This window comes from Drosophila suzukii, assembly GCF_043229965.1.
Source record: "Drosophila suzukii chromosome 2 unlocalized genomic scaffold, CBGP_Dsuzu_IsoJpt1.0 scf_2c, whole genome shotgun sequence".
NCBI classification, from domain to species: domain Eukaryota; kingdom Metazoa; phylum Arthropoda; class Insecta; order Diptera; family Drosophilidae; genus Drosophila; species Drosophila suzukii.
The window spans coordinates 11000845-11021948 of NW_027255896.1; the positions used below are offsets into that span (position 1 = coordinate 11000845).

The following is a 21104-nucleotide window of genomic DNA, read 5'->3' on the forward strand; positions in this document are numbered from 1 at the left end:
CAATTCGCTTGCAGTTTTGACACATCAAGTTTTAAACAACGAGGGAGAGGTCTATTGGGTTTTCGTTAATCAAAATTGTTTCAAGTGTTTGTTTAAACCCGAGATATTCCCAAATGTTTTGGCCAACCTTTGTAATTGCGGTTCAAAAATGGGTAGAAACAACATTTTGTACATTTTTGTGATCTATTTTATTTATATTTTCTAGAACACATTGAAAAGCAACGGGTATAAGAAGTAATTATTTATAACCCGTTATTCGCAGAGAAAAAGAGTATATTGTATTCAGGCAAAGCCAATAGCTTTAATGCAAGAAAAAAAATGTTAACTGAAGTTTCGTCAATACCTATCGATTTATCCTTTTAAGGACAATTGACCAAACCAAGAAAGTTATAGTGCAGTTATTCTAGCATTAAAAGTGGTTAAAGAAAGCGTTTCCGATTTAATAAAGTGTAGGGGAGTGTAGGGTAAGGTGACGAACTGGTTAAATCTCACATGTTAAGTAACGTCGAAAATTTCAAATAATTGTAGTCGATTTATTTTATCGTGCCGACTATATTACAACAATATTAAGAATTCGCGTAATTTGTTCGTGAGATAATTTTGACTAAAAAGGCAGAGCAAAAATTAAACAAGGGAGAACGCTATAGTCGAGTACCTCGACTATCAGATACCCGTTACTCAGCTAAAGGAACCAAATGGAAATGGAGATATGCAAGCAGTAAAGCGAGATTGAAATGAGCCACCTACCCGCGATCTCAATATATGGTTATGTGGGCGGTAGACAGATTTAGGCGTTATGGCCGTTAGAGTGGGCGTAGTAAACTTTTTTTTGGGGTCAATCGATAGGTATTTACGAGACTAATACATTTCAATTAACATTTTTTCTAGCATGAAAATTGTGGGCGCCACAGGCTTAGGCGGTTTGTGGGCGTTATAGTGGGCGTGGCAAACTTTTTTTTGGATCAATCGATAGGTATTAACAAGACAAATACAGGGTGGCCCATCTAGCGTTTCCTTTTTGAACTATCGATAATTTTGACTTTGACATTTCGAATGTCATTGTCAATGTGTCAGATATTTAGTAGAAGGTTTGCGGTTTACGAAATGCTTAAGTTTACGCTCGAAGAAAATTGGGAAATATTGAAAACTTTCTTCCAAAGTGGAGAGTCTTCAACCAAAACTGCAAGAAAATTGCGGTCTAAATTCGGAAAAAATAAAGCGCCTTCCAGGCAGTTTGTGGATAGTTTTGTGAAGCGCGTGCGTGAGACTGGATCGTTGATGGATAAAACAACACGTTTACGCGCTCGTCCAGTTCGGTCGGTCGAAAATATCCCTGCGGTGGCCGAAAGTGTCAATGACAATCCGTCGACGTCAACTCGGCATCGTGCTCAAAAGTGGGACATTTCGCGCACTTCCCTGCAACGGATTTTAACCAAAGACCTCCGTCTAAGGCCATATAAGATTCAGTTGGTTCAGCAGCCTAAGCCGCATGACTATCCATTGCGTTTTCGGTTCGCGGAACGGGCTCAAGAGCGCTTGGTCGAAGATGATCATTTTTACCGAAAAATCGTGTTTTCTGATGAGGCCCATTTCCACCTCTGTGGTTTGTTAATAAGCAAAACTGTCGCATTTGGGGTTAAGAAAATCCACAAGTCGACTTGGAGAAGCCAATGCATCCACAACGAGTGACTGTTTGGTGCGGTATGTGGTCGGGAGGCATCATTGCGCCGTTTTTCTTTGAAAACGAGGAAGGGCCGCCGTAACCGTTAATGGAGTCCGCTATCGCGGCATGTTGGAAGACTTTCTTTCCCCGAATGGAAGAGGAAGACATAGACGACATATGGTTCCAGCAAGTCGGCGCTAAGTGCCACACAGCCAACGTCAAAATGGCGATGTCAACTGGCCGCCTCGCAGCCGCGATTTGACCCCGTTGGACTATTTTTTGTGGAGGGCCGTAAAGGATAAGTGTTACGCCAACCACCCAGAGACGATTGACGACCTAAAGCACGAGATTGAAGTCGCCATCAGGGCCATTGAGGGCCATACCATCGAAAATGTGTTTAAAAATTGGATCGACCGAATGGGCTACTGTAAAGCCAGCCGAGGCAGCCATATGAACGAAAAAGTTGTTAAAAATATACGCTCGTTGTTTTTTATTGCGATTTTAAAACGCAAATCTTTCGTGGGCCACCCTTTACATTTCAGGTAAAATTTTGTACCTATCATACAAATTGTGGGCACCACAGATTTAGGCGGTTTGTGGGCGTTAACGTGGGCGTGGCATCTTCGCGTAACAAACTTGCACTGCGTACGGAATCTAAATTTTAAATCCCAATTCTCTATCTTCTATAGTTTCTGAGATATTCGCGTTCATATTTACGATTTTTTGAAGTCTGTGGGCGGTTTGTGGGCGTTAAAGTGGGCTTTGGGTTAATCGAAAGGTATTGATGAGGACAATACATTTCAGTTAACATTTTTATTCTAGCATCAAAGGTGTAGGAGCCACAGTTTTGGGCGACTTGTGGGCGTGGCACATTGCTGAAACAAACTTGCGCTGCGTAAGAAGCTCAGGAATCTGCATGCCGAGATCTCAGCGTTCATCAGGACGGACGGACAGACGGACAGAAGGACAGATGAACATGGCTAGATCGACTCGTCTAGTGTTCCTGATCAAGAATATATATACTTTATGGGGTCGAAAACGCTTCCTTTTGCCTGTTACATACTTTCCGACGAATCTAGTATACCCTTTACGGATTGTCATTGACGGGTATAAAACCTATTCAATTTAGATTTTCATGAAAATTTAATACGAAAGGGAAGGGTCCTGTAGTTGAGGACGGCCTCCACGCTGCTGAGGAGAGTTCCGAGCTCCTCCGCGGTCAGGATGTCTTCGCCGACCGTCCGAAGGAACAGGTGCTTCGCAGACTTCACACCTGCCTCCCAAAGTCCGCCGAAATGAGGTGCTCTGGGCGGTATGAACGAAAACTCGCATCCTTTTTTTAATGCGAATGTTTCGATACCGCCGCCCTGCTCTTCAATCGGGACTGGAAGTCTTTCATGTGGCAATCTGCTCCGACGAAGTTCGTCGCGTTTTCGCCGGAATCCCGCGTCGATTCACGAACTTTTGAAATGTTAAAAAAAATGCATCAGGGGTGAGGTCAGACACTAACTCTAAGTGGACCGCTTTGGACGCAAAACTTACAAACAACGCCACGTATGACTTTTACGATGGCTTACCACGAATACGATACGTTGTTTAATCTGACTTTTTCTCCTGAACAAAGGAATCAAAATTTTTCCGCATTTTGACTATGTCGTCACTCGTGAGATCACTTCCACTAGTTTCTCGAACACAAAATTCAGTTTTCTTGGAGTAATACTTTTTTAAAGGGCTGCGACACTCTTTTGCACCTTTGAATAAATCGAAAGACTCGCACGAAAACTTTTAGAAGCCTTATATGCGACGAAAAGGACTCTATTTTCTGAAGCACATAATTGGGCCCTGGGGTTATCACATCCGCTAATGGTGATTTCCGTTATTCGATCGACACGACACGACGAAGTGTCGATTTACGACCATTCTATTTCTGCATCGAGCAAAAACGACGGCCCAGCGAACCAAATGGAAGCTGTAAGTTCCTCAACGTCACATCCCCGTGACACGATATCCGCTGGGTTTACTTTCGTAGGGACATGTCGCCAAATTGCTTTTTTCGATTACTCTTGAATCTCTGCAACTCGGTTTAAAACAAAAACCGACAATGACGACGGATGCGTTTTGATCCAATGCAGAGTGATCTCCGAGTCCGTCCATAGGAATACTTTTGCAATTGGAAAACTAAGCAATGGCCTTTCACTTTTGTAAAGATCCGCTAGAAGGTGAGCTGCGCACAACTCAAACCTTCAGCGGTATTAGTGCGAACGTACGCTAGATGCTCGAATGGAAGCGTCAGCGAAACCATGTATTTCTGCCGGGACTTTGGCGTCAGTATAAACGAGTCGCGATGGCTTGATTTTCGGCAGCTGCAACAGCGTTCCCTTGAAAGCTTCTCAACACGTCTGCAGTTGCATCGACAGAGACTCGTCCCAGTCTTACTTTCAGATCCACACTTCCTGCAACAACATCTTTGCTCTTGTCACTAGTGGACACAATAGGCCAAGCGGATCGAAAAGTCGGGCCGTCACCGACAGTATGTTTCGTTTTGTCGCACGAAGATCCAGGAAAGAGTCATCCAACCGAAATTGAAAGTAATCTTTACCAGGCAACCAAACCACGCTAAGGGTTTTAGTTACGTCTGAGTCTGCCGTTAGCGGCATGACAGCTCTTTCAGATGCGGACAACTCTAGGCTGTTAGAAAACCACTTTGGCAATTCAAATCCTGCCTCTTTCAATAACTGAGAAACTTCGTCTCGAAGGCTTAACAGGTCCTCAACGCATCTGGCGCCAGTCAACATTAAAGTTATTCTGAATGACCTTGGCGACTTTTAGGTACGAGTCTTTGCTTTAAAGTTTTAAAAAATATTGATTTTTGAAAAAATTACATTCGAAAAACCAAAACAAATTGTTACTATACCCTACACTCCCCTAAATATTCTTGATCAGGATCTTTAGCCGAATCTAGCTAGCCATGTCCGTCTGTCCGTGAAACGCTGAGATCTCGGAAACTATTAAAGCTAAAATTTGGGATTTCAGATTTAGATTCCTTGGGATCGTACGCAGCTCAAGTTTGTTAGCTTTGGGATTTGGTAGTCCAATTTTTATCAAAACTAATTTGTAAAAAGAAAATATGATGAAAAATAACGAAGATATGATTTTTTCCATTAAATATCTTATCGCTCTTTTGCAGCTGTATGATATATTTGTCAGATTTTTACAAAATTAAAAAAGTTGTGACAAACATGAAAATTATACTAGATTAATCAACAAGTATGTATCAGGTCTTAATCAGGAACACTAGCCGAGTCGATCTAGCCATGTCCGTCTGTCCGGATGAAATCTAGGAATCAAAAGAGCTAGAATGTTGGGATTAAGCATGCAGGGCTTCCTGCACGGCTAAGTTGAGTGCAGACTGACGGTTACAAGGACTGCTATAGCTACGACGGGCGGATGCCCGAATAGTTCAGCAGGAACTGAGCAGTCGTGGCACTGGCGTATGCTGACGGCGTAACCCGACGTCGGATTAATTGAGTGTGGCGCCCGACAGATGTCTGGAAATCGCAGTCGTTGACTATCTTGAGTCCGGTATCGGAGGCGTTTCAACCAACAAGAAACCGTGTGCTCGCGAAAACTGCTACTCTGGCTACGTCGAACGGATGCCCGAATAGGCAAGCAGGAATAGGCACCTACAAGGACATGACAATGCGAGGGCAATGTATCCTTCGAGCAAAGCAGAACGTCGCCAGCGAGGCGCACGAGACATCGACGAATAAAGCACCCAGAAACCGAGCAAACAGCACGCTTCAGGTACGACTGCAACAGCATTGAGGGAAGGCTATGGTGGAACGTTTGTCTTTCACTGGTTGTTTGCTATATAACCGAACGGCTGCCCGGAGCGTCAAAGGAAACTAATTAAGCAGGACGGGCCGGTACAAAGCATGGGACAGGAGGGCGGGTCCCTTGAAAGCTCAACGCCTGTTCACACTAGTCTAAGAACGGTGATGCTTCCCCAAGTCCCAGTAGCCCATCTCTTCGACCTCTCTCACGATTGGCGGCAGAAGTATTCGGAGCAGCGAAGGCCAGTTCGTTACAAAATTAGGTATCATCTTACTTCTTGTTCCCACTGATTGGTGTGTTAATACGTAGAAGCACATCACATTTTGTCATCCTCATAGTAATTCGCTATTTGCCAAGCATCAAATTTTTTTTTCTACATTTCAACTATGATAGAAATATAAAAAGTATAATTATTTCACTTTTTATACTTTCAGTTCACGCCAAAAGGGCGTTTTATTTCTGGAGACAGTGTCGAGCGGCAGTTTTCTCCAGGTGTCCACGTATCGCTCGCTCGCACTGCCCTCCTTTCTCCCTCTCCAACTCTATCCGAAGTCTCCGCCCCGCTCTGGAGCGCGTTAGTTAAGCTAGGCTTAAACAGTTCATATTTCCAAGTGATAAATACTCCTGTGTTTTCCGTATCATCTTTCTTGGCATTTCCTATATTTCAGCGATCAAGCCACCAGCGCCCCAACCCAAATATTTCCTGACAATTTGGGAAAATTGTCAGATCGAAACAGGTTTATTCCGTTTCTCAGTTTTACATATATGTCTCGGCATTGTCCGCATTGCATTACATACTTATTGAAAAACGAAGCTCCCTAAGATCAGGACAACATATATGCGCTATTTGTTGTGAAGCTAGGCTCTGAATAAACTTAAAATATTTATAAATGTGTATGCAGCAAATTAATATATATATATATATATATATATATATATATAAGTTAACACCGGCCAAACGCCCCCTTCCCTTCACCCCCTCTCGGCCACCCAGCAACACCAAAACATTCGAGTGGCTGCAGCCGCTAAGTTATGGTACCAGCAGCGATGGAGCAGCAGCGGGCTGACCGGCCGGCTTCCCCTTCCCCCCGCCGCGATGCCGACTCAGCGCGGCAACATGCGCCGGCCGGCCGCTGACCTACCTGCCCCCCGCACCCCGTGCGGAGTCAGCACAACGACATCCGCTGGCCTGGCTCGGGAACGCTGACCGCTCACCGTGCAAGTGGAGCACGGTGAGAACTGCAAGGTCGGCAAAACTTCAGCCGGCCGCTGACGCTGACGCCGACGTCGACGCCGGGACTGCACTCACCGGGCTCTGGCAGGTGTCGGCGCAGAAGACTGGGGCAGAGCCAATTGGACCGGCAAACCGAGACGACTTATCAACTTAGATTTATTAAATAAAGAATTATTATAACGAACTCTAAAGGCCGACGCTATTCATTGGGAGGAGCACTAACACACATAAAGGGCAACTCTACCGATCGTGAAGAACGAGCTACCCTTGGGACTGCACGAGCACTCAGGAATGTCTAGGTATTGAGTCGGTCCTTCCCGGGGACATGCGAGGCCCCTCGGGAAGGACTTAACTGGCGCCGGAACAGGGACCTCTCCATTAAGCGATGAGGATCCCTAGGACAAAAAGTGGGAGGTGAAAACTGTGTGTGTCGTGTGGAAAAAATTTCTTTTGAAAAAAATTTTTTTTTAAAAATGAAATAAATGTGGAAAAAAGTATATGACAAGAAAATGCGTTCCCAGTCGATTCCGAGACAAATGAACGAGAAAAAATAATTAATTAAAGTGACCGACCCGCTGCGGTGTTCTAATTCACGAGCGCAAAAGGTTATAGTGAAACAAAAGAAGCGGCCAAACCGCCGCGGTGGTTTGTGTGTTGCAAATATAAAGAAATATAAATTTTGATAACCGCTGCGGTAACTTGTTTACGAGCGGCCACCCTCTATAATAAAAAATATATAAAGTGGAAAGTGTTGTGGGTAATTCACTAGATACGCTCAGTGTTACCAGCACAGGAAGAGTCGCCTAGTGGATTGTGTGGCAACCGTACCTTTGTAGGTGGTAAAACCAAAAAGGAACAGTACGGCCCACCGTGCCTAACATCGAATAAAGAAGGGAATCGGAACGAAAACAAAAAAATATACAACAAATATGTTAAAAAGAATATACAAAAAAATGTAAAAAAAAAAAAAAGAATATACAACAAATATAAAAAAATATACAACAAATACGAAAAAATATATACCACAAAAATAAGAAATTTATACAATATATACAACCACGAAACAAGTATAAAAAGCTCGAACACACGCAAAAATTCACTTCCCGCTTTAAAAAAAAAAAAAAAAAAAAATTTTGTACCTATACTAAAATAAATTTTTTTTATAGAATCTGCACTTTGTAAGTGACCAACTCAACACACGAAGAACATAACTGGAACACAAATTTAACTACACGAATCACAAGTGAGTGAAGCTTTTTCAGCGAATTTATTAAATAAAAATATATCCCATCAAAATCTTAACCGTCACCCCATTGTCATTTAAAAAATCCCAAGACTTTCATTTAAAAAAAAAAGAAAAACCCCAAGACTTTGAATCGATTTTTTTAATATGGAGGAAATGAAGGCAGCACTTACCAAATTTGAGGCAACCTTGGCCTTGTTGCTTGGCCGGGTTTAACTGCCTTCCATGGCATTATTGGGGACGACACCCTAAAGTCCCTTAAAGCCGTCATTGATAGGAAAAATGATTCTTTAACGATAACGCCAGGAATAAAAATTCCGCTACTTGCCATGCCTTCCTTAGGTGTCCACTCCCTAATCGACAGTGAACACCCAGTAGAAGCGAAGAAATGCCTCGAATCCCTAATTTCCGAATTCTCCACGATTTTTGATCCACTCTCGCCAGGCGAGGCCGTGGACACAAGTGTCCGGGCCGAAATACGAACAAGTACCCAGGAACCCATTTATTCAAAAAGTTACCCTTACCCCGCGAACATGAGAGGGGAAGTGGAAAACCAGATCGACGAACTCCTGCGCGAGGGAATAATTAGACCCTCCAAAAGCCCCTACAATAGCCCTATATGGGTAGTCCCAAAAAAACCAAAGCCAAACGGGGAAAAACAATACCGAATGGTGATAGATTTCAAACGCCTCAACGCAGTCACCATCTCCGACACCTACCCCATCCCCGATATAACATCTACCTTGTCCAGTCTGGGGGAGGCAAAACTATTTACCACCCTTGACTTAACGTCCGGGTTCCACCAAATTCACATGAAGGAATCCGACATACCCAAAACGGCATTTTCTACCCTGAACGGGAAATATGAGTTTCTGCGACTGCCATTCGGGTTGAAAAACGCCCCGGCCGTTTTCCAAAGAATGATCGACGACGTATTACGAGAGCACATCGGTAAGATTTGCTACGTATACATCGACGATATTATTGTATTTAGTAAAGACTACGAGTCCCACTGGCGCAACCTTCGCGCTGTATTTGAAAAATTAAGGCAGGCCAAGTTACAAGTGAACCTGGAAAAGACACAATTTTTGCGCACCCAGGTTGAATTTCTGGGCTATGTGGTAACGGCGGATGGGATCCGCGCAGACGAAAAGAAGGTCAGAGCCATAAAAGAAATGCCTCCACCCACGAATTTGAAGGAACTTAAGAGTTTCCTAGGGATGACCTCTTATTATAGGAAATTTATCTGCGACTACGCTAAAGTCGCGAAACCTCTGACGAACCTCACGAGAGGAGAACATGCCCAGGTCAAGGCATCTCAATCCAAGAATATTGCAATTTCACTTGAAGTAGAGGGCGAGAAAGCCTTCGATGACTTGAAAACCATCCTCGCCTCTTCAGAAGTTTTGGCATTCCCAGACTTTAGTAAACCTTTCCATTTGACGACCGATGCTTCCAATTATGCCATAGGAGCCATTCTCTCTCAAATCGACAACGGGAAAGACCGCCCAATCGCCTACATTTCGCGGTCTCTGAATAAAACAGAGGAGAGCTACGCAGTAAACGAGAAGGAAATGCTAGCGATTGTGTGGGCCCTTGATAATTTAAGATCATACCTCTATGGCGCCGCGTCAATTAAGGTTTATACCGACCACCAACCCCTAACCTTCTCATTAGGCAATCGAAACTATAATGCTAAGCTGAAACGCTGGAAAGCGCGCATAGAAGAATACAACTGCGAGCTTATTTACAAGCCGGGCAAATCCAATGTGGTTGCTGACGCTCTTTCCCGCATCACCTCGAACGTAAACTACCTCAATGCCGACGCAGCCTCAACTTCGACAACGGACTCCGTTGCTACCGTCCACAGTGCGCTTCAAGACGCATCGGACTTAATCCCACACGTGGAAGCCCATATTAACGTGTTTAGGAACCAACTTGTCTTTGACCCAGATAGGTTAGAATATTCTCGCGAGACCCCACATACGGGATACGTACGTCACTTGATCCCCATTGATAGCACACTAGACTTGCTACCCTGTTTACCGAAATACTTGAAACCATTAATTATCAATGGCATAAAAATTCCTGAGAGCTACTTACAATCTCTGCAAGAGCGCTGCAGGGAGAACCTCCCGGGGTACAAACTTCGCATTACGCAAAGACTGGTAACCGATGTAGCGGGTGAAGAAGACGCGATTAGAATAATAAACACAGAGCATACTAGAGCCCACAGAAATCCGAAAGAGATGAAGTTACAGATCTTGGAAAAATTTTATTTCCCCAGAATGGCCAGCCGCATTAGGTCGTTGGTCTCTTCCTGCCGGACCTGTAAAATGTTTAAATATGACAGACACCCGGCCAAGCCGGAATTGCAATTAACCCCTATCCCTAATTACCCATGCGAAATCCTGCACATTTACCTTTTTACGATTGAGAGTCTCAAATTCCTGAGTTGTATAGATAAATTTTCAAAATTTGCCAAACTTTTTCCGATCGAATCAAAGTCGGCAGTCCATCTCCGCGAGAAGCTGACCGAAGTCCTGCACTATTTCACAGCACCGAAAACGATAGTTTCGGACAATGAAAGGGGTCTACTCTGCCCCACAGTGCTCAATTATTTACAATCTCTCGGTATAACCGTTTATTACACACCTTCTCAGAAGAGTGAAGTAAACGGCCAGGTTGAGAGATTCCACTCAACATTTCTCGAGATATACCGGTGTCTGAAAAACGACAACCGTAACATGAAGGTAATCGAATTGGTTTTTATTGCCGTGGACAGATATAACAACTCTATCCATTCGGTGACGAACCGCAAACCAGTCGATATCTTCCTAAATAGGACTTCCAGGATAAATTATCAGGGACTCAACAATTTTAAAGAGCAGACGCAGGAAGACATAAGGGCGTTACTCCTACACAAGCAAAAAATGTCAACCGATAGGCTTAATAAACACAGAAATAGGCCGACACAGTACAACCAGGGGGACACTGTTTATGTCTCCAACAGGCCGATTAAAAGCAAGGATAAAAATCGATTCAAACCAGAGGAGGTGGAAGTTGACGGTAGGGTCACGGTCAAGACAAAATCAGGGAAAGTCTTCCATAAATCCCATATAAAAAGTTAAAGACCGATTCGCTGAAAATGTTTCACAGACCCTTTATAAGAACAAATATAGAAAAAAATAATAAAAAAAATACAAGAATCAAGAATAAATAACAAAATTAGTAAAATATTAAAACGCCAGCCAAACTGAAATATATTAAAGGCAAAAAACCCTATACTTAGATTGAAAACAAAAAAACATACAACTAAAAATAATTAATTAAGTAATAACAATTAACAAAAATATAAACACTACGTTAAGATTAAATACTAAAAAACAAAATTGAGTAACGTCTCTCCCCCAAGTATGGCGATTATTCAAGTCGCGACTGCTCTCCATATTTTCAAATATGATGCACCGGTTGTCCCCTTGCAACTAGGAAAGACTGGAGTGGTCAACACGAATCTCTTGGATCACGACGAAATCAGCATGATATTGGCAGAGGTGGACAGCCTTCCTTATCAAAACGTCGTGGAGGCAGTCGAATTTTCCAGACCCACAATCCTTACAAACGGGACTACCCTTTTGTACATCCTAGCGATGCCCAAGGTAGTGGACAGGAAGTACCGATTGATGAGGATCTACCCAACGACATCCGACGGTAAACAAGTTGTGCTCAAATATACCACACTGGCAATGGACAGCCTGGAAACATACGCCCTTCTCGGAAATTGTGTATCCATTGGTAACACAACAGTCTGCCGAGAAAAGGACCTGCTTAAATTGGAGGAGGACAGTTGCATACCCAGACTGTTGAAAGGAGGCCAAGCCGAATGCGACTTCTTGAGGACCAACCAGGAAACAGTGGAGCTTGTCGATGTCGGCACAATTTTTTTGAAAAACTTCAATGGAACAGTATCCACTCCGGTCAAGAATCACCACTTAGAACGCTCATACGTCGTGCAGTTTGACAACGAAGCGATCACAATCGGCGACCGGAACTACAGCAGCTATTCGTCAACACACCTGATGGCAATGCCAGCCGTGCTAACCCAGATAAAAACTACGGGTTATGAGCTATCACTGAAGTATGTCCACGAATTCAGCATGGAGAACCTGAAAAAATTATCAGTCATGTCCAATGAGATTTTGATATCCTCCTCAGTGGAACTAGTTATAGCTCTCTCCATCATGACAGCGGTGTACCTCGTGTGGAAGAAGATAACGTCGACCAAAGGAATCCCTGAGCTGCGGGATCCGCTTGCGAACCTGGAAACGCAGGGCACCCTGGAGCCCGCAACAAAGGCCTAATAATCTGTGGGACACAGATCTTGTGGGGGGGAGGAGTTAACACCGGCCAAACGCCCCCTTCCCTTCACCCCCTCTCGGCCACCCAGCAACACCAAAACATTCGAGTGGCTGCAGCCGCTAAGTTATGGTACCAGCAGCGATGGAGAAGCAGCGGGCTGACCGGCCGGCTTCCCCTTCCCCCCGCCGCGATGCCGACTCAGCGCGGCAACATGCGCCGGCCGGCCGCTGACCTACCTGCCCCCCGCACCCCGTGCGGAGTCAGCACAACGACATCCGCTGGCCTGGCTCGGGAACGCTGACCGCTCACCGTGCAAGTGGAGCACGGTGAGAACTGCAAGGTCGGCAAAACTTCAGCCGGCCGCTGACGCTGACGTCGACGTCGACGCCGGGACTGCACTCACCGGGCTCTGGCAGGTGTCGGCGCAGAAGACTGGGGCAGAGCCAATTGGACCGGCAAACCGAGACGACTTATCAACTTAGATTTATTAAATAAAGAATTATTATAACGAACTCTAAATGCCGACGCTATTCATTGGGAGGAGCACTAACACACATAAAGGGCAACTGTACCGATCGTGAAGAACGAGCTACGCTTGGGACTGCACGAGCACTCAGGAATGTCTAGGTATTGAGTCGGTCCTTCCCGGGGACATGCGAGGCCCCTCGGGAAGGACTTAACTTATATATTGTCTGCTTTTTTTTAAATATTTATATTAAATATTAATATGGAAATATGGAAAATATGGAAAATATTTTTAAAAAAGCAGACAATCCAGTTATGCGAGTTGCTCATTTGTAAGCACTTATTTAGTGGGCGAAAAGCAAGTCTCCCTTTTTTTGTTATTGAGAAACAGATTTAAGATTTGTGTCACATGAAAACAGTCAAAAGAAAACACTTTGGAACAAAATATAACTGTTTTCTGCTTAGCAATTAATATATGTATTTCAATTCCGTTATTTGTGCGCGAAAATACGAGCGTTGCGATAGATATATCTAACCTAGTAATGAAAAAAAAAAGTATTTTGGGCCAAAAACTTTACACCAATTAAACCAACTATCGAAACTCTTCCATTTCTCCGATTAAGAGACTTCCAAACCATGTTTTTCTGACAACGTTAATCGGTGACCACAAATTTTTCTCTTGATGCGCGGGAATAAAAAGAAGTCATTGGGTGCCAAGTCATGGCTGTACGGCGGACGACCCATCAATTCGACGTTTTGACCTGTCAAAAAGGCGCTCGTTTGATTTGCTGTGTGAAAGCTCATGGTTCACAATGTTCCGTCATCTCTTGTTCGTTTTTCGAAACTCTCCAAAGACTTCCGGCAAACGAACTGTGGTGCACCACTCAGAATTGACCGTCATAAGTTGCTCAAGCGGAACAGTCGCCACATGACTAGTTTTACCGAAAAAACGGCGACCATTTGGTTCGAAGTACACCTTCTACAAACAACTTTCGGTAAATTTGGTTCTTCTTCGAAGACCCACTCGATCGATTCCTTTTTGTTTCGGGCTCATACGCATAGATCCATTATTCGTCACCTGTGACGATCTTATAAACGTGTTTTAAAAAACCGAGATTGAATTTCATTTAAATTTCTTTGGACCAATCCACAGGTGCCATTTTTTGAGCGATTGTTAAATTGTGCGGGTTCGTTAGGATGGTGCTTCATCGTCATACAAAGATTTCAGTTCATGGATGCACTTTTTCAAAAGTTGTGGGATATGATTGCACGAAAATGTTCACGATTCAATTTAATTTTTCTACCGAAATAAGTTTTTTATTAATCGTAAATCACGCAAAAAAATTGTATGGAGCTTTTATCGCCCTAGTATTCCAATTTTCTTTGCCCACAATTTTTTACAATTTAAACAATTCTAGTGACATGTACAAGATATTCCCGTTCTACTATTCAACACATATATTCCCCAAATATATTTTTAATTCCAAGCGTGTGTAAAATGTCAACCAGCCACAGTAAAATCTCCCGATTCTTACATTATTCCTTTAGAATAGCTCTCTTTATTATTGTCGTGTAGTAAATAACAGTTAGACGGAGGCGTTTCCAAACTAGCCGTTTGTCCGTCTGTTCGTATGAGCCCTGAGAGCTACAATGTTGGAATTTTGCAAGTAGATTCATGGCCTTCCTGCGCAGTGCTACGCCCACTCTAGCGCCCACAATCGATGATAACGCTAAAACATTACTTAATCATAGATCATGATTTTTTGAACGGTCTGATTTGTTTTGGATCATAATGGTTTTTTCTATAATACATTTTTTAATTGCCTGATCACGTAAACATTTTTATACCCTTGCAGACGGTATAATGATTCGGCCAGTGAAGGAGATTTTTCCGACCCCATAAGGTACCTATCGATTGACCCAAAAAAAGTTTGCCACGCCCACTTTAACGTCCACAAACTTTGTAAATAAAATAAAATCGTAAATATGAACGCGGATATCTCGGAAACTATCAAAGATAGAGAATTGTGATTTCAGATTTAGATTTCGTAGGATTGTTCCCAGCTAAAGTTTGCTACGCGAATATGCCACGCCCACTGTAACCCCCACAATTTTCAACTTCAATATAATTATCTCTTAAAGTATATAGCTTATTTCTTATGTTGACTCTGCTTTAACATTCCGCCCCCGTTTAAGGCTTATAGACCTTATACTATTGGTAGTACTGCCAGCTTATGTTTAGGCCGTTTGAGCGTTCCCTGTGGTGTGCGAACTTCTGGAACTCGTACCTTCTCATCGTCACCTGCTATTGTCTTCACGACGCGCCATGTTAGCCAGGATTAAGGGGGCAATTTGTCGCTGTGCATCAGGACGAGGCAACTTCTTCAGTTACAGCAAACTGATTTCTGGACCACCTGACCCAGAAGTGCTGCTTGAGTGTTGTTAGCATACGCCACGGCTTCAACAAGTGGCATGGCGTTAATGCTTCTCCGTCCTTGGCATCGTTGCCAGGTGAAGCGATTGGGCGCGTAATAGTGTTTTGTTCTCTATTATATAGGTGTTTAATTCCTCGGGGGTTAGCTTGACGTTCCCTACCCCGCGAACCAAACGAAGCTTGGCGACCATGACTGCCGCTTCCCACAGTCCGCCGAAGTGCGGCGTGCGCGTTGCTATGAATATCCAGTCAACTCCTTTTTCTGCTGCGTGGCGTTGTCGCTAAACACTATTTGAGGAAGACCTCTTCTCCCGATGAACCTTGTCAAACAAGACAAGAAGCAATAGAAAGACTGACTTATGATTTTATTGGGTGTCTTCCACGAATTTTAAGGCTGACATTAAAGGGCCCACAGAAATCAAAGCCACAAACCAAGTGTCATTATCGCGGAAAATAACAATGTCTCCTCCGAGCTGTTCCCTCTCGCTAACGATGTTGATATAGAATTTGTTGCTGTAAGTGTAAGCATTGGCTCAGCTTTCATTTTTCTGACCTTCTCATATATTCCTCCATTTTATTGTGCATTTAAGGAACCTGTCCGCTATTCAGCTTGTGATGTCTGCCTTAGGTCATGCTGACCAACTCATAATAATGGGTCATAGACTCCTTGCGAGGACACTAATATAGTTCTACCTAAAATCTGCCATGATTTTATTTATGGGTTATCCTTCGACCAAACTTACAATATTTAAAATGATCGAAATAGTCTTCTAGACCTCGCGTTCGTAAGCGATGCCGCTCTTAGAACAGTCTAAGATTCATAGCAATTTCCCTTTCTGAAGATCCTTATAACCCAGCGTTATCTATCGGGCCTGTTCCAGATTCCACTCGGAAGCAAGTTCGTTAGCATTGTCGGATTTTCCTTTAACATAATAACATTTACCTTACTTCTTGGGTTATCTTCTTAGGAATAATCCCTTTTGGTTTCAAATAAATCAACTGACTGCAGCGACGTTCTCTTGACAAAAGGCTTAACTTTGCCTGTTTGTTTCAGGCAAAGGGTCTATTAAATTTGGCCCGCTGCTGGTTTTTATCTACGCGCATTAGTTGTGTATAAATTTATTGCATAAAATCCAATAAGCAAACAATATTTGGTATAAACACAAATTGCAATACTTTTGTAAAAATTATGGCAGTACTGTATAGTTTTCACTCTAGGTCTGCAAAATTTTGAAGAATAAGAGTTGCCGAGGTCGTCAAAAAATATCCCTGCCGAAAACATTTTGCTCAATTACAACATTAATTTATGTAGTATTTTAAGCAAAAACATTTTTTTGTATATCTTGGATCAATAATCATTCCTACTAAAGTACATCGAACAAATCAAAAAATGTTCAGATATCATCTCAACAAAATACACAAACCCTAGCCCGTTTTAGTGAAATCTGAGCATTTTAGAACAGGGGCGGCAAGTTTTCAAAATTGTGTAGGCTAGAATATACCGGGTTTTGAAATGCAACCACAAATGAACTAAAAATAAATCAAGTAATTAATTCCATTCTGATGATGATGATTCCATTAAACATAGACGAATAAGATAAAAAATATCTTTTGCATATATAGATATCGCGAAGCATTTTTAAACAAGTAATGTTCATGCTTTCGGATTTAAATCCGCCAGCCAAATTCTTGGCGGAGAGAAATTAGAACAGGTAACAGATCTAGGAAATTCGGATCCGTGTGAATCTTTCGAAAGTAAAAACTGGAACAGGGCCGTAAAACCAATCTTACAAATTGACTTCCTTGACAACCTGTCCGACAAAATGTTTTCGGAGATTATAGTGGTCTAAATTTGAACCTTTCCCGGATTGGCTGGATATTTTTATTCGAAATCCAAGATTTGGATTCCGCTGTCCAACAATTTTATAATACCATCAATCCAGCCTTGGTACTTTTTCCACTTAGTTGCTGCTACCCCCTCTTCCATTCCTCCGAAATTTTCTATACATTCCAGTCTTTTTAAAAAACATCATGAATCCGGATCTTTGCTTGACCTTGCTCGTTACTCCTCCATCCGCTGCAAAAATAGTTCCTTACCAAAAATAGTTAATGCTATAATCGGTATTTTTAGTGAAATTTTTCTCTCTTGTTAACTCTAAACGAAAATCTATCGCATTTGCTCCGTCCCTTTGCTATCTTATTAAAATAACATCTTATTCCCTTCCACAGAAAGTGTAGTTCTGAAAGGAATGTCCTCCTGATGTTTAATGCTGGTCCTGAGAAGGTGCCAAGCTGCGGGCTAAAACTCTGCACACAATCTGTTACTTCCCATTACACGACTTTTTAATTTATAATTTTTTTTTCCCAGACTATGATTTGGAACGATTCCTAAATAATTGTTATTCATAAAAAAAGGTTCACAAGTGGACTTTGAAAGTTACCGTGACGTTGTCAAACTGTCATACCTAAACTTCTGGAACATGAAAATTATACTTTAAATAATTTTCTAATCTCCACAAGCAATTTTTAAATCTCCTTCATTAAACGAGGTTTTCAGAGCCGTCTACAAACTGACGTTATACTTACCGATTTTAGCAAGACTTTCGATTCGGCAAACCATTAACTTTTACTACTTTATTATCTGGAACTCCCAAATAACCTTAAGAAACGGGTAGAGTCGTATGTATCAAACCACTCTCTCTTGTATTTGTGTATATGTATCAAATATTCTGATTGGTACCTTCAATCTCGGTAAAATTGGCAAAATATTGATTACTACTGCGTTGTAACTTTTTAATGTCTGGTCAGATTTCAATAATTTTTGGGATGTAGATGGGTATTGATAATAATCTGATAATTTCAAAATCTGCATGCCAAGTTCCAACATTCTAACATTATAGTTTCTGAGATCTCAGCGTTTATACGGACAGACGGTCATGGATGGTCACGAATATATTTGTTTGGGGTTAGGATGTTATATATCCTTTTACTATACGAGTAACGGGTATATTATTAGTTCTTTTTAGTAATGAAAAATTCCTGAAAACAGTTAGGATTGTCGTGGTTGACCGACCTGCTATAAAACCATGCTAAGAAGTGCTGATGTATCGTTTTACTAGAAATGATAGTTTATGAGCAACATTGCGTTCGAAGAGTTTGTAAATAATACTTATTTTTGCTATAGCCCTACAAATGGCCATGTTACTCTTTGGTTGGTTTTTAAAATTGGAGTCACGAATGCGACTTTCCATTTATCTGGAAATTGTCCAATAGAAAGTGGTTTGTCAAAAATAATTTTTAGGGATACACATAGCATTTGTATACAAGTTTAAGGATGTAAGCAGGAGTCCCATCACAGTCCGGAGTGTAAGAATCATCAAAGTCCTGAATAGCCAAGTAAATATTGTCTGTTCAGTCATTGAGACTGAATTGAGACGACTATCCTTAATACGCTCCAAATAATAAAGCCGATGTTAATAATTAAAACGTTATAATAATCTTGTGTGCGGAAGAAATTGGGGATACAACGATATACCAATATATGGAGCGCACGCAATGAGAGTGAATACGAGACTAACAACCCCTTTAGATAATTGGCGTAGAGAAAGCTCTCGATCTGAAGATACGCTAGGACCATTGAATATATGTAGTGTTTATGGAAGTCAATGGAAGCCTTTCTCTACATATATAATAATTAAGTATGCTTATTAAACTTTATTTATAAGCTAGGTGTCGGCTGCTGCCTGACCCTACATTATCCCCCAAGTTGGGCCTGGCTTCCAGCTTCGTCCTTAACGGGCAAAAGGCACTGCTCGCTTTGTGGTTCCAGATAAGGTTCTTATCGTCACCACTAGAGCCACTCCATCCCGACCAGGGATCAGCTCAATAATTCTCGCTAGCGGTCACTTCATCGGGGGTAGGTTCTCGTCCTTGACCAGCACCACATCGTTGACTGCTATGGCAGGGCCAGAGGTACGCCACTCGGAGCTCTCCTTTTTCCATCGGGCCCAGAAAGATTGCTGCAGGAAACACACGTTGTCAACTGTCCAGACGATTGAAGTATAGCTTTGAGACATCAGGCTCGATAAAGCTGGATGACGGACCTCCAGTTAAAAAATGGGCTGGCGCTTGAACATCATGGTCTGCAGGATCTTCTGAAAGAGTCAATAACGGTCTTGCATTTATGACAGCACCAATGTGACAAAGCAGAGTTCGCAGCTCCTCAAATCCAAGTACTGAGGACCCCAGAGTCCGCCGAAACGCGGAGATCGAGGAAGAATAAAATGCCATTCGATGGACTCAACCGCACAAAACTCCGGAAGTGCGCGCTGATGCTCGCCGCTGATGAAGAGACGCATTAGCTCCATTAGCTCGTTTCTAGCTCCAACGAAATTGGTCGCTTTGTCTGATCAAATGTGTTGTGGCTTTCGGCGCGTGCATATAAAACGCTTTAATGCTTGAAAAAAAAGCCATTGTGGATATTTCCTTTACGAGCTCCAGGTCTACTGCTTTTGTAGCAATGAATACGCTAACATATCATTTTACCGGAGCCTTATTACCAACTTCTGGTTAATAAAAGAATGGCCTACAAAAATCCACACCAGTGACTCAAAAGACAGCCGTTGACTCTTTGTTCCGGGAGGTCAGCCATAATGTGCTCCAGCAAGCGAGGCTTGGACCGGAAACATTGGATGCATTTGTGCAACGCCTTCGTCGTCACCGTTTTCCTCCCCCGAATTGGCCATTGTGATCGAAAAATAGCTCGCTCAAGCAAATCGACAATTATAGCAAGATGGCGTAGTCGATGACAAAACTTGTGCACATAAGCAAATACCCGCTGCAGTGATGAGAATGAGTGAGCGTACCTGGAACCAGTTATTATGTCCACGTACGGAGACTGGATGAGCAGAGCCTTTGCATGCAGTTCCAGGGTCGGCCTCTCAGCTGGGACCGCAACTGGCCACTCATTTTGAGGACCAAGAAGAAACGGAGATTCATGTGCCCACTGATCATCATTAATCAACTCATTGGGGAGAGCACCACGGGATAGGATGGCCGCCGGGTTTAAGGACGTGGGAACATACCGCCACTCCATTGTTCTAGTTAACTTCTGGATCGTCGAAACTCGACGAAAACATTAAGCCGGGCGGGTTCCTCTCGAGTCCAGGACAGCCCCACTGCAGAATCGCACCAGCAGAAACGCTTACCAGCGTACACCTTTAGAGTAGCTCCTTCTGACTTAAGCCGCGCCAGCAATTCAACTGATAATTCCAGTTTCGGTACCGTAACAGTCTTCAGAGGCGCCACTCGATACTTCCAGCAAAGCAGGTGACTTCTGAAGAAAGATCTTTGACCTTGTGGATCATACAGCCAAGCGATTGAAGAAAGGACATTACTTGGACTTGAGGTTGACTAAAGCTCATCAAATGCAAATAGCAAGGGATCAGTAGCAGGATCCCATACGTGGCCCATAGATTTCGTAAAGTTGCTGCCGTCATAAAACCTCAGAAACGACTCGCGAATATCTTCCGGCACATCAGACAATACTGCAGCAACGTTGGAGCACCACTTTCTCAAGCGAAATTGACCCTTGGCGAGGATCCTTGATTTTTGCTGCATGACGCTGATAGCTTCAGCTACAGAACCACCTCCTGAAATTAAATCGTCCACGTAAAAGTCGCGACGCAGACTTTCGACCACCTTTGGAAACTTCGACTGCTTATCCTCGGCCAATTGATGCATCGCTCGCACTGACAAAAATGAAGCCGACTTTGTTCCATAAGTTACAGTATCTAGCTTAAAAACATGCAACTCATCCTGGGTGGAATTCCACCAAAGGATTCACTGCAAGTATGTAGCTGTCCTCAGGGAA

At 42.9% G+C, this 21104-nt stretch overlaps 1 protein-coding gene across 8 annotated transcripts in view; it reads left to right on the plus strand.

Moving 5' to 3' along the window:
• p120ctn (adherens junction protein p120) overlaps window positions 1-21104 on the plus strand; it is a 180313-nt gene that overhangs the window by 96305 nt on the left and 62904 nt on the right. Inside the window, exon 5 of one of the 8 annotated variants that reach the window (XM_036821595.3) lies at window positions 5932-7865. The exons of 6 other annotated variants lie outside the window; for them this stretch is intronic. In XM_036821595.3, coding sequence (XP_036677490.3) covers window positions 5932-6080 — 149 coding nt within the window. In that variant the 3' untranslated portion in view covers window positions 6081-7865. Of the gene's footprint in view, window positions 1-5931; window positions 7866-7897; window positions 7933-21104 lie in introns of those variants that run through there. One more of the 8 variants, XM_070998364.1, reaches the window with a different exon arrangement.